Source organism: Fringilla coelebs (assembly GCF_963513975.1).
Source record: "Fringilla coelebs genome assembly, chromosome: 3".
NCBI classification, from domain to species: Eukaryota; Metazoa; Chordata; class Aves; order Passeriformes; family Fringillidae; genus Fringilla; species Fringilla coelebs.
The window spans coordinates 29,977,521-29,992,519 of NC_140030.1; the positions used below are offsets into that span (position 1 = coordinate 29,977,521).

The window sequence follows — 14,999 nt, forward strand, 5'->3', positions numbered from 1 at the left end:
AAGACTTCCTACATCCTTGCTTTTTTAAGTGTTTGCATCAAATGTCATTTTCATAAACCATTTTGTCACTTAATTTGACATTGTAGTTTATCTTTCAAACCTTACTGAATTTTAATTAGGGCTCAGGCTATAATTAGCTGTGTTTAAATATAAAGCTCTGCCAGAGATTCATTTCAGTATTCTAAGTGCTTTTATTGTGAGTTAGCTTTGCAGAATCTAACTCTTGATTGTTTTTTTCTTGAAGGTAACAGCGCAGATCTAAGATTAGTGAAGACTTACATTGAGCTAGGGCTGCCTGGAGGAAGAATTGAATTTCTTATGTCTGAAAGGAATCAGGTATTTGCCAACTAAAAAAGAATTTTTGTAAAACTGTGAACAGTGTAAACCTTCAGAGATGTTTATTTAATTGCACTACTGTGTTTACCACATTTTGTATATTTTTATTGTATTCTCACGGAATCCATGATTTGATCTGTGGCTTGTGTCAAAGTAACTACAAAATCTTGTATGGTATTGAAGGTAAATATTTTAAGGGGTAACATTTGTTACTACAAGTTTGTTGTGTGTACTGTGTCTCCTAAGTTCTCAGCATAAGCAGTTTAGATTGTGGATAAAATATGCTCAATACTAGTGGTAAAAATGGTAATAGTGAAAACTGGTGTGTCAAGAAAGGAGATGTGTTATTTCAGAGGATCTGAGAAATACAAAATTCCTGTCACTTTTTCTTTTGTCAGCATTCTGCAAGATCTACATCATAACACTGAACAAATATCAAATTACCTCCTGTTAAACTTTTGTGAATTTTATTATTTTCTTATGAATTCAACTTGTCAAAGCACAAAAGACCAATTTTTACTTTTTGTCTGTGTGTATGTGTGTATTACATATTGTATTAGATATACTTCAGAGATGAACTAGAACAAAGTCTTGTCAGTGGCTCAAACAAAAGCTTCATTTAGTGCACTTGCATTTTTCTGGCAGTAGCTGCTGGGATGCTTTGTGAAACAGGCTGGACAGGCACCAAGCCAGGCTTTCTCTTCTCTAGCCCTATAGTTTGTGTCAGTCAGCAGCTGTGAGACTTTCTGATTTGTGGATTCCATTGAGACCACTGAACCTAAACCTAATAGCTGCTGACAGACTTTTTTTCTTAATGTTGGCTGATTCTTTTTGAATCTTTTTACTTCTGTATCCATAACATACAGTTGAGATTAATTCTGTGATTTGTATACATTAGTAATTCAGTTGCAAATAAGGAAATGGAAGTAATTTACCTTACAGTTTGTTTTGGAAAAAAATACTCGATAATCATTCCTCATTCACTGCTTCAGTTTTTATAATTTTTTTTATCACATATTTTATAAACAAGTACAATTTCTCCCTTAGGAGGCAACTGGAGAAACTTAGTCCATTTATTATTTCTTATAGTTAGATGTAAAAAAATTCTGTTCATCCATGCTACCCTTCCTGGCCCGCTTGAAACTTCTTGTCATTTCAAATTGAATGATCAGAACTAGACAGGGCATTTGAGATGTTTTTTCACTATGGACTGACAAAATGCTATATTGCTATTTTCTTTCCTTGCTTTCCTAACGTTGCTGATTATATGCAACACAGACATGTAGATTATTGTTTGCATATACAGTTAGGGCTGGTTTTTCTCTGTGTGACATTTGTTTTCATTTCTTGCCATTTTATCACCCAGGCATGCAATAGTATAAGATTCTTGTGAAATTCTGGTTGGTTCTAGATTTGACTCTGGATATTTAGTTTTGTCTACAAACTGATTTTTCATCTCCTTCCCTTTCCCAGGTCATTTATCAATATGTTGAACACTACAGATTTTAGCACAGATCCTTTGGAACTTGCGTTAAAAAGTTCTAGGCAGGCTTTGCATATCTCTTTTAATTTCTTACTGCTGATCATTGGAGAGAATCAGCTATGAACTGAGACTAAGGCCTGAAGGATTTTGTTTGTTTGTTTCATTTTGAATAACTGGTATTACTGTAGACTGCTGTTGCAGTACTTAACTCATCTCTGTTTCATGGGCAGTGTGATATAATTCTGAATATGCAGTTTGGTCTTCTGTTTCACTACAGATAATCTTAAGTGTAGAGAACAGTTAAGAAGTAAGGCTGGGTGTGTAATGTTAAGATTTGTTTTGGTGTTTTAGAACAAAGTAGTCTTACAGTAAAATGTGTATCACTTTATTCCGTGTTACAAGAAAATAACATTAAAATTTATAATAACTAGCTGTAGTGTTTGTATTCAGAGTTAATATCAATGCTTTTATTTCTGTGCTGTTGATCAAAACACTGGGGAGAGTAAGAATTCAGACTGAATGCAGAATGTATATTGCTGCATTAGAAAATACAGTTATTATTTTTTATTTCTTTTATTTTACAGAATGATACCTTTGCTGATTTTGATTCCATGACAGATCGCCTTTTAGATGAAATTATACAGTATATACAAATTTATAATCTACCCCTTTCAAAAATCAGGTAATATCTGTTCTATACTATTTAAAGAAAAAAACTTAAAACTAGAGCCCTGGGTTGTTTTAAACTGTGATGCTCAGGAGCAGGCCAAAAGAGAGATGAGAAAAAGCAATTTGGGATGGGGGAGGAGTAGGGGAAAGGAGGAAATGGAGAGAGAGGGAATTGCCAGATGAAAGAAGACTGAACAATGTTGTAAGCTCATCTATTGGTGGTTTTAGGGCAGAGGTTAAGCATTACATTTAAGGAATTGCTGTCTTTTGCTTCTACAAATTCTACATAACAGAGTTCTGCAGAAAAACAGATAGTATTTTGAGAAAGACAAAGGAACCTGGAATAGCACTATGCCAGGATGAAGTTAGCTTCCTTCTGATTTTATAGTCCCTTCACCAAGTATGATGTGGCAGACTGTCTTGTCACTCCTACAGGGCATTTTCATCTTACTGTGATGTTAAAGGGCAGCTGCATGAATATATATTTCTTTTTTTTTTTGTGTGTTCTGATTGTTTCATCTGCTAAAGAGCATGTTTTACATCTTCTTAGAAAGCTTACCACAGTCTATGCATTTCTGTTTTCTTTTCTGTTCATATTTACTTCCAGGGAGTACCTGTTACATTTATTTTCTCAAGGTAGGGTGCACCGTTACCTTACTAACTCAGCAATGTTGCTGGAGTTACATCATCAATAGATGAAAGGAGCTAATTAATTCAAGCCTGACTTTATCAATTTGTTTACGCACCTTCAAATTACACATCCAGAAGGTTTTTTGACTTGATAGTCACATGTGTTTCTGACAAGTTTGTGCATTCACATGTGTTTGGTAGGCCTTGTTCAGCTGGAGGAAGCATCTAAAACATTTAAACATAATCTCACTATTTAAACAAATGTTTCTGTTTTGAGATAGGCAAGATTTGACATGCTTAATTTTGTCTAAACTGTTGATTTAAAAATTTAAAAGCACTGTGTGATCATATTTTTGTTTCACAGGCTATATGGTGTAGCATACAAGGGGTAGCACCGTTGATATGGGAGAGAAGAGTTCTGTAACCCACCAGCATACACCAGGATCTTCTCTCCCATGCTGTTGTCTGAAGGCTGTAATGAGCAAACCCACCCATTTACCTTTTCATTGTTTATACCTGAGAACTGAACTCTTGTTTGCTTTTGATTTGCTTCTCTCATAAGACTTTTGATTTGTAAATATTTTTCACTTTTATTTGTTACTCGTCACTTGAAAGAAAAAAACAAACCTATGAATTTTTATTTTAGTTTCCTTTTTAAGGTATATACTTGTTTTGGGCCCTACTGAAGCCAAAGTTTTCATTTCCCAACTTAAGCTTTTCTTATGAGAAAGTTTACATGAGAGAGCTGTTAGAAAGGCATGTGCTTCTATGCAAGGCCTTGAAGGGACGACCCAGAAAGCCTAGGAAAGTACTGCTGAGAAATCCTTTGCTCAAGAAGCCAATGCTTTCCTGCCTCATTTTGGTTCTGCCACTGTAGAAAACAGCCCTTGCAGTAGTTACCTGTGGTGTCCTGAATGATGCTGGTTTCTTTCCAAAAAATCTCCCCATCTACTATAGGAAGTGTTCTCTCTTTGAGTGTTGCTCCATAACCAGTCAAAATAGACATCAGTCTCCAGATTTATGATTTTATATGACAAAAAAAGCCAACATCCTAAGATGCTCAGATTCTGTCTTGTTTAAGCAGTTGGACATCAGCATCCCAGGCTTCAGTATAAGGACAGTAATGTTCATGGTGGGAGTTCCAGCTTCCTTGGCCTTGGGTCTGGATAGATTAATTTCATATTTCTGTGTCTCCAGTTGGCACATATGTTTCCCATTTATTCTTTTTTCCCTCCCATTCTCTGTTATCTGTAATGCTGACTTTTTCTCCTAAGTTACACAGCTGTGTTCCTGCAGTGACCATTAATAGACTGTTGGGCACCTCTGCCATATGATACCTGTACCTACAGTCATAAACACCACACTTCATTCTGGCAATACACTGTTCAGGCCACAAAGAATAACTAACTTGTTATTAATAGAAACTATAGTGAAAATAACACAACTTTAGACTTGACTTGGTAGTTCACTGGCAGATGATTCTTGTCACAGCTTAAACAAATCAAAATCAGTTCAGGTCAAGATAAGTCCAGAGATATTCTGAAATTCTGCCCTGTATTCAGATAAATGCAGAATCTCAGGAAATGGTGAAATCTACTGTGCTATATTCCTGTACTGAGAAAGGGCACTCCCTGTACCACTGGAATAGTGTCAGCTTCAGTAAACATTTTTGGCACCTGCAGAGCTAATACCAGCTATTGCAGCAACTCACTAACACGTTCCTTCATCTCTTAGCAAAATCTCTGTGCTCACATCAAGCATGGAACCAGCATGAGCTGGAAGCTTGATTCAAAACAAATGAATTAGCTTTATAAAAGAACTGTTTAATAAAGAATCACAGGAGGCTTTAGGTTGAGGGGACATCTGGAGGTCATTTGGACCAGTCATACTAATGCCACCATCAAAGTTAATGCAACTTTGAAGCATGTCAAATTGCTGAGTCATACCCATTCCAGTTTTAAGTTTCTATGAGGATGGAAGCCCTCGAGGTAACCAGGCAGCTGGGGAATAAAGCACCTGCACTTATAGTGTAGTTTCAGAAACTGTTTTGCACATGTCAGGTCTTACGTAAATTTCTGATGACTTATATTGGACTTGGACCTCGGTAGATTAATCAGCTTGTCATCCTCTTCCCTAAGTAACATTGGCTCATTTAAAAAAAAAACCAACAAAAGTTTTAAATGCTATGTATATATTAAAACATCTGTTTGTTGTTTCAGCACCTCATTGATTATGGATCTTAATTGATTTTTCTTCCTTCTATGAATTTTTATAGTTGGACAGGATTTTTGTTTATTGGCACAGAATAATGAGGTTTTCCTGTGTCTGATGTTCTAGTATGATCTGAATTGGTAGACTTGTATAATAAAGCATGTATAAAAACTGTAATTCTGTTAACTTCAGTGTTTTAGTAATATATTCAGAAGATTGTAATATTGCCACCTAGTGTTCATTGCTTTTGCAGAGCATCCCATGAGTAGGATGGATTACATTCCTGTCTTACACTTTCAAGACCCTATTTGAAGGATTTTCTTTTTCCTCCCCTTTTTGATTTGAGCAATTTTTAAAACCTTTCTCTATTAAAAAACAAATTGAAGGCTTATTATGGGTTCATCTAAGCATCTGAATTGGATCACAATGCATTACTGTAACCTTTATTGTATTTCTAAGGCTTTTCAAATTGACTGCAACTGTTTGGTCTTTGAGGTACATTCACATAGCTGATTGTGAGCTTTCAGTTTTCCTCAAAATGGATCTTTCATGTTTTTGAAGTTTTGGTTAGGTATGCCTGTACTCTTGGAGATGATAGAATTGATAGATGCATTGCTGTTTTTTTGACAGAAAATGCCCTTTGTTATGGTACAGTATAAGAGTTTCTCATCCCCTTATGACTTTTAGTAAATACTGTCTGAACTGTAGGAGAACTGTCAAGAGAGTATCTCTGCTAATATTCAGATCTTCTTTAGAAAACAATCTGTTTTACTCAAAAGCAGTTACATCACATAGATTAACTTCAGGATCAACTCAATTTCTGTGTTCATTTACATGTTCTTAAAGAAATCAGTGGTTTTGTTGTTCTTGTGTGGATTTTTATTAAAACTATTCCTCCAATGGAATAGTTTTATATTTTAGTATTCAAGAGAGCAGCTCTGTGTTTTGTTTTGCAAATGCTCTGCTGTTGTGCTGACACCACAGAGGATACATAATCTTTCATTTCAAAATTAGTTAGGCAAATATAGCAAGCTCAAGCAAAGAATTTCTCATACAAATAATACTGGAAATCTAGTAGTAAAAGCAACTGCGAAGAATATATATGCATGTTTATACAATGTATTAATAATGAACAAAACCCCTTTTTCTGTTTTGAAATAGAAATGCATAATTATTTTCAAGTTTAGGAGTTCAGGGTGGTTCTGCCATTCTATAGCCAATTGTTTGAATTTTTTTATTTACCTACCTTTAAATTGGTATTTTCCAATTTTTAAATAGTCAAGTAATCTTTTAGCTCTGCATTTTACACAGATGTTGCAGGAAGTTTTGTTTTAGCTACTGTTGTTGATGAATGTAGTGATACAGAGCAAACAGGAAGGATTATCCTAGAAGTATAATACTGTAGCACATATGTGATCCAGCAGTGATAGTGCTGTACATAATTTTGGATGGTTTTCTGTTTTCACCATATCCTGGGGTTGCGTCTGCAATGCAGGAAGGCACTTTTTCTTTCTAACTTTGTGAGTCTGGTCTTCTTTATGTCAGGGCCTAATCTGGTGTGGTCCTGATCTCAGCAGGGATCTGTAAGCATAATAACCAGAATTGCTTAATTTCACAGTGTCCGTTTTAAAGAAATGCTTTATATAGGCTTGCCTTTATGACAGTAAGCATCTCACATTAAGTAATAGTTATCCTTAGATACAAGAAGCTAAAGAGTTCCATCTGTGTTTCCCTTAAATTGCTTAACCAGGGAAACACCTTAAAGTACTATTGTCCTGATAGATACATATTCTTCAATAGCTTGCTCAAGCTGATAATCACTTCTTTTGGTTGGTCTGCTAAGCAGATCTGAGATGTTGCTTCTGTTTTTAAATAATCAGGTTCATTTAAGTAATGGTGTTCCCCCCTATTAGGACTACCTTCGGAATCTGTCTCCACTAGATTGTTTCAGGAATGCTCATACATCTATCATATTGAGTGCCATCACATGCCAAAGTAATGATAATTTCAGTCATGCATGGCTCATAAAATATTTTCTTATTAGTTAGTGCTAAGAAAAATGAACCCAGAAATTATCTTGGGTTTGGGTGGTAGATGCTGGTGGAAGGATAGTTTGGTTTTGTTAACTTTTCAAAAATGCTGTATTAAATATTTCTGGAGGAGTTCAAAACATGTTTGTAATGAGTTTGTGCAGCTTGAGAGACATGGACAAGCTATGCCTCCTGAATGACATAAAATACAGGTCTGAATGGAAACTTTTCATTAATTTTTTCCTATGCTCTTTTAGCATTTCATAACACCAGTTTTCTTTTTCTCTGTGCAAAGAAAAAAAAAAGTCCTGCAATAAAATTCCATGTTTTATTGCTTTTTCTCTTCAACAGCTTTATTGGACACTCACTGGGTAATTTAATAATCCGTTCCGTTCTCACAAGACATCGATTTAAGTATTACCTCAACAAACTTCATACCTTCCTGTCTCTGTCTGGACCACATCTTGGTACCCTCTACAACAGCAGTGCTCTTGTTAATACAGGTGAAGTATTATTTTCAGTAGTATTAGTTTAGGGGAAATCTTGTATTTGAAATGAACTTAGTAATTTCATGTGGGGTGCACATTTCTGCATTACTGTGATTGTGAGAAACTGCATATTTCACTGTCATAAGCAGAGAGAAGGGTTATAAAAATAAAGTGTCAATAAAAGGATGTGGAAGAGGTGATTGGCTTAAGTATTTTCCAGTATGTTTGGTTCAGATTTTCTGTTGCAGCATAAATATACTCCAGTTTTAATCTGTTGAGCTCAATTTATAATAAACTGAACTTGAATGTACTTAATCTGCCAAACAATTATATAAGATACATTAAAATAATTCTAAACTATTGTGTCTTTTCTCTCTCAAAAATGCCTTACAACCTGCAGTATGTTTCTGCAGATGTGCATGGTGAGGGAGGTAAAATTTCCCGAAGTCAGTTAGCCACCTATTATTATTATTATTATTATTATTATTATTATTATTATTATTATTATTATTATTATTATTATTATTATTATTGACTAATAAAGAGAAACAACCAAACAAAACTATGGTATTCCAGTGAGAAGATTCTGCTTCCTTTTTTCAAGTTACATTTATTGAGTTCAGTTTAGAAATTGGAGAAGTAATGCCTGTTGTTTTTTGAACATCAAAATGTTCTAGTATTATACAAATTATTGAAATAGAATGTGTATATACTGGCTAACATTTCTGTATTTGCACTTTCTGGAAGTTTTTTTTTGTGGGCAGGCTATGTACATTTGTGGAAATAAAGGCTTTCATGCTTCATTGTGTAGATAGGAGAGAAAAAGAAAATTTAAACTGTTTCTGAGCTTGACAATGCTTACATGAAAAGTAAAATGAGCATCTGAGAGACTGTTATGAACTTTACATACTATACTTATGTTTAATCAGTTTTCATATTTTATTGTGGATCTGTACTCATGTTGTACCTAACAATGCAGGACTGTGGTTTATGCAGAAATGGAAGAAGTCTGGTTCTTTATTGCAACTGACATGTCGAGACCATTCAGATCCACGACAGACATTCTTATATAAACTTAGTAAAAAAGCAGGTAAGCTTTGTTAATGCTTCCTATTTCTTAAAGGCAACTGTGTATAAATGTGAATAGGAAACAAAAAAAAAAAAAAAAAAGAACGAATTTTCAAAATTTTCAAAGAGCTCTGTTTCAGTTTTAATATTTAAGAGTTACTTAAGTCCTGTATTCTTCAAGTAAAGTAAACAATGAACCTTTTCTGTTGCAGAGGTAGGGTATTACTTTGAGGCTTTCCTTCCTAACTAATGAGCAGAACTTGAGTGCAGCCACTATACCAATAAATGGGGCATTTTTAAAATATCTATCTATGAGCCATTAGGTGATGAGTCAAGTACATTCATACTCATTTAGGATTACCTGTCTCTGTATCTGCCTTTCTTATCTATACTATGTCTTTTACCACATTAAGATGGTCAGGGAAAACAAAAAACTTATTTTCATAAAGGAAGGAGAAGTTGTACTTAGCCTAATAGCTAAATCTCAGATTAGATTATTCATACTATATCATTCTTACAGTTTTCTCTAGGTTGAATATCCTTATTTCAGCTGTTGGCCAAGAATGCGTTATGCCAGTGGGTAATATGCCAGCAGTGGGGTAGTTTCTGACAGGCGTATGTGAATGTGCATCAGTCAAGCAGTTGTGGAGCCAGAGATGCTTGTTCTGTTTTGTGAAAAATCCAGGGACACTCCTAGATCAAAATCTTTCTAGGCTGTCACAGCTGGAATTTTTTCAAGAGCAACGAAGTACAAATATATGGGCAGGAAAAGACTGACATATAGCTCTAGAGGTGCTTGAATATAAATTTTACGAGACTTGGAAGAAGCAGAAAATAATAAGGAAGGAGCAAAAAGAAAAATCATAGGTAAGATAGGAATATTGATCAAAAATTTATTTTAGAAAAACTTGGGGTTTTTTTACCCTTCTCTTCAATATCTACTATCTCGAAGTGATTTTGTTGATGATACAGTAATATTTAAAGCTGAACTAGTATTTAAAGGTGAACTCAATCTAGTTTTACTGTCTTTTGAAAAGAAATGTTTAATAAAATGGACATGTGAGAAGTTACACACTGGATGCTGAGTAAGATGTGGGACCCCTGCTAAGACATAATCAGATTAATTAATCAGTTGGCTTTAAAAAAATTCATATTCCATAGTTTTTATGTGTATGTATCTCAACATGGCTAGAGACACTGTTATTTGAGTACTATTGTCTGTTGTAGAAATGTGACATATTTTCTGATGGCAGACCTTTATATGACACAATTTTTGAAAGACCTGGATAGCATCATCTCAAGAGTCATAATGTGCATTTCAGATTTTGTTCCCCCTAAATGGTAGAAGGAATATAAAAGTCCTCAGGCTCAGTTTCTGGTTTTTTCTTTCTTACCAAAGAGATGGAAAGAGCTGTATTTTGGGCCACAGCCTCAGCTACACCATCTTGTTTCCAGGTCCTTCAGTGAGGTCGGTGTAAGGGAGAAGGAAAGGCTGGGGGAGATAGGAGAAAGAGATGTGAAAAATTACTGATATTAGATAAGGAGAAAAGAAAGTAAGTTTTATGCTTCCCTTATAGAGAAGGAAGAAAGTTTTCCTTTGAGGGGTGAGTTAATGTACTGTATGTACTGCATTGGCTATGCTTGACTCTCAGAAACAAGGTGCATTTGAGATTACCCAACCTGCACAATTCCTCTTTTCAGATTCTCAATACAGGTAATTTGTGTGCTGGTCTCAACAATGATTCTAAACATAAGTCTTTCCAGAAGTCACTTAACCCCCGGGTACATGCAAGAGATTGACAACACTTTTGAGAGGTGTAGCCGTGAATTTCCAATGTCTGTTGATTTTTGTAATCATATAGTTGATTAGGGGTCTAAGATGAAGAAACATCTTCATCTAAGATGAAGAAACTGCTTAATGTGGTGTCTTCTTTGGACATTGGCTTTGCATCTGGGAAAATCCCTAAGAGAGCAAAATCTGAAACTTGCTGTGGATCCAGCAGGTGGTGTTTTGAGGGTCAAGGTCTCAGCTACATAGTTATATGGTGGCTTGTGACTCTAGATTTCAAATTTGCCAAAGAACATACATGTTAAACACATCCTGTTGCTTAACCCCAAAATGGATGAAGAATAGGTAAACAGTAAAACTCACTTATCTTGTGAAATACCCTATGTACTTTCTTTGCTCCTGCTGAAGATTTTGATCAAACACTTATTCATAATGGAAGATTGATGATACTTATGTCTAAAATTTGATATTCAGAAGGGGCTGTTCTAAGGGAAACTATTTTCCTAAAGTGCTCCATTGTGTTTGGCCTAAAGCAGATAGGTAGCACCAGAAATCTGCTGCAGCTTTCTAGAGAAAATGTAACAATTCAATGTCTTTAAGGGCTGTAACTCTGTCATTACTGAGGGTTCCTACCTTTGCATCGTTCTAGAATGAGCATGCTTGTTCAGGAATTAGGAAGTCAGGGTTTAGTTGTAAAGATTTAATTATACTTTGAGGTTGTGTTGGGTGGATTCTGCACCTGTGCTTGAGCTTATTAAACCTGACAGTGAGGCAGTGCCTTAGAGAGGCACTTGCACTAGGTGGGCTATATCATGTATGTGGTTCGTGCTAGGCAGAAGTTCTAATGCACCTGTTGTCTGAAACATCAGTGAAGACAAGGCACCATCCATTTTTAGGTTTCTTTAAGCCATGTGGAGGCTTTACTCTCTTCTGTATATCCAGAAACCAACCACTGTATTCCTAAGAAACAGATGTAGGTTTGAACCATACCCAGTTTAATGGGAAACTCTAGAACTGAGCCACGACCATGCCTATTAAATATATACAGAGGAAAGGCTAGTACCAAACATCTCATTATTTTGTAGCTCTACCTATCATAATTGTTTTTTCTCCCTTTTTGTGCAAGATCCTGTAATAAATTAGTGCCAAATATCAGTTGTAAGATGTTTAAGTATTCAGCAGTAATAGATCAGAAGATTTGCTATAAGTGATACCTTTTTTCTTGTAGGTCTTCATTACTTCAAAAACATTGTGTTAGTAGGATCTCTGCAGGATCGTTATGTTCCTTATCACTCTGCTCGCATTGAGATGTGTAAAACAGCTTTAAAGGATAAACAATCAGGTAATAAATATCCTACAAAATAAACAAGCCACTCAGGTTAAAACCTCACACATACCAGTCTCCTCCCATTTAATTTTGACTGCTTAAACTGCAGCGCCTCTATTATGTGTTTAGAAACTTTGGGCTTACTTTGTAGTAGTAGCAGTAGAGGGAGAAAATCCACATGGATGCTGACTTGCTTTCTGTATCTGTCCTCTTCTATTGCATGCAGATGGAGATGAGACTGAACAGGTTTCTAGCTCACTGACTTTGCTGAAAGTTAGGTGAGATAGACACAGCCCTTCCTGTACTATTTCATGAACAGGGAAGACAAATAATTTTGATTTTTGAGGATATCAAATTGTAGCATCAAGCCCTAGGCTGTATTTAGCTGTGGCTTAATAATAGCACTGAAGAAAAAGGTAATTTTTCCATAATCAGTTAGGGTCAGTTGTCATACTTACTGTTGAGATATCTTAGCACAATTGCATTCTAGTATTATATATTTACAAATAACTTACGTAATGCAATAAATTATTACTGATAAGTGCATTCTCACTATGAATGTACAAATACTGAAATGCATAACTTCAAATTATTTTTCCAACATTTCTAGAGAAATTAAACTTTCTTTATATTCTATCCTAACAGAACCTAGCATTACTTCTCTTACTCTGGAATGTATTCCTTCTGAGTTCAAGGTCAAAGAATTGTGTTTGTTTCTGGCAATTCACACAGTACAACTTTTCTTTTCCTCTACAGGACCAATTTATGCTGAAATGATCCAGAACCTGCTTCTGCCAGTTCTTCAAAACAAGGAATGTAATTTGGTTCGTTATAATGTAATTAATGCATTACCCAATACAGCAGATTCTCTCATAGGGAGAGCTGCACACATTGCTGTTCTTGATTCAGAAATATTTTTAGAAAAATTCTTTCTTGTTGCTGCCCTAAAATACTTTCAGTAGAGAAAAGCATTGTCAGAGACTTGGTAATTACCTCATTAACAGATGAATTCAGATAATGTGTGGTGTTAAAGTATAGCTGCAGCTGTATTTTAAGAGATATTTATACTTTTTATATGGAAGATAATTTATATCATCCACACTTAGGGCTTTTTAACATCAACTTTACTTTCTAGGTAATGTGACTGTGCAATATTTTTTTATTTTGTTCTTTTTACTTTTCTATTACTTTTTCTTAATTTTGGGTACCTAATTATTTGGAGATTAAAGCACAGTGTGTACTTTTGTTTGGTTGGTTATTGGCTTTCAGACAACAGAAGTCGATGTTACTTGGCTACATTTTACAAGAGGCTTTAGATGCCAAAAATAAATTGGATTTTAAAATTCTAACAATGTCTTACGTGTTCACTTGTCGTATTTTAGCACTGTAGGAAGTTTAACTGGAAACACAGTGAGCTGCTAAAATACTGGATATTTGAAAATTACTGTATCTGCTATAGCTTAACAGTTTTCTACAAAATCATTACTGTCATTGTTAAATATGTTATGCCTGTGGGAATATATTTTCTGCTGATCTCAAAAACATGTTAGTTTACATACTCAAATTTTATGACTGGAACTTTTCAGAAACAAATGGCAACTAAGGATTTTTGAATGGTCAGTGATAGCTGCCTTCAAATAATTGGGGTTTTGCAAACTGTATTAAGATGGTTCCTTACTCAGTTCTTCAGATGAACATGGACAATTTTATGTGGACTTCCTTGTATATACTTAAAATAAGTAAATGTTATAAATTTCTGCAATACTTTTATGAATTTAAACAATTTTTAAATATTGTTAAAATGTTTTATTGACTATAAAGTATTGTAAATAGAAATCAATACATCTTCAAATGAGTCTATTGTAAAATTTACCTGTTTAGTGACACAGATAAAATGTTTTTGATATATAGGAATGTTAAAGATCTGACTTTCTACTGGTGCTGAATAGCATTGTTTGGTTTCTTCTTCCTTCTCTTTTCTCTGTTTCAAACAATCATTCACTAAAGGTGGGGGAAAAGAGTTATATGTGCATTCATTCATTGTACACTAATTGTAATGAACATTTTTTGAAAAATATAAATTTGTTGTATAATGCATGTTTATTTTTAGCATTGTGTTATTGCATCTGGTGTTAATAAAATGAACAAATTACTCTAATGAAAGCAATTAAAGAAACTTAAATGTTCTGCTAATTACCAAAATTCTGGGGAGGCTTTTTGTATATAATTAATAATTTTGTACTTTTGAAATTAATATAGCAATAATAGTTGGAGTTATTATATATAGAGATGAAATGTCTATAATAATAGATGAAGTGATTTTGCATTTGCCATGGAGTGTTGTATAATAGTCTTTGTAATATATGGGGGGTGTTCCCTATAACTTACAAGATGCTGAAATGAGTTGAGTATCTGAGCATCTACAGTTCAGCACTGTGTACACTGCAGTGTATTTTATTAGAGTTGTGTTAGGCAAGTCCTTATGACACAAAGGTATCTTTAATTCATTCTCACTATAACAATGCTTATTTTTATTTTAAATTTTGGATTGTGATGTTGCTATTAAGCTCTGAATGTTTACATTATGTTCTGGTATCTCAACTGTCTTTTATTTAACAGTATTACTGGATTTGGCTACTGTCTCAACTTTGAATAGCTGTTGAAGGTAGCTGAAGTTACAAAATATTCCTTGATTCACAATTAAGACTTTAAACTGTTCTTAGGAAACAAGTATTTAGATGGTTCTGCCACTATTGAAAAATGTCTGTCTTGCTTTCTGTCTCTGGAAATCTGAACATGTAAAGCATGCCTTTGTGATGAGGAAAGCAAAAATATCATGACAGAAATAGCCCCTTTTTTCTTTTCTTTTTTTTTTCTTTAGTTCTTTTTCTTTTTTTTTCAGGGGGGTGGTGGTGGTAAAAGTAGTTCCCATCTATTTAAAGCAGTTTGAATTAGGTTTGTTCTTTGA

At 34.5% G+C, this 14,999-nt stretch overlaps 1 protein-coding gene across 4 annotated transcripts in view; it reads left to right on the plus strand.

The window, feature by feature from the left end:
• Positions 1-14,175, plus strand: part of FAM135A (family with sequence similarity 135 member A) — an 80,085-nt gene extending 65,910 nt beyond the window's left edge. For all 4 annotated transcript variants that reach the window (XM_084203328.1, XM_084203331.1, XM_084203330.1 and 1 more), the window contains 6 exons: positions 245-336; positions 2,404-2,501; positions 7,711-7,862; positions 8,827-8,937; positions 11,933-12,046; positions 12,788-14,175. In XM_084203328.1, coding sequence (XP_084059454.1) covers positions 245-336; positions 2,404-2,501; positions 7,711-7,862; positions 8,827-8,937; positions 11,933-12,046; positions 12,788-12,993 — 773 coding nt within the window. In that variant the 3' untranslated portion in view covers positions 12,994-14,175. The remainder of the gene's footprint in view (positions 1-244; positions 337-2,403; positions 2,502-7,710; positions 7,863-8,826; positions 8,938-11,932; positions 12,047-12,787) is intronic.
• The last annotated feature ends 824 nt before the right edge of the window (positions 14,176-14,999 follow it).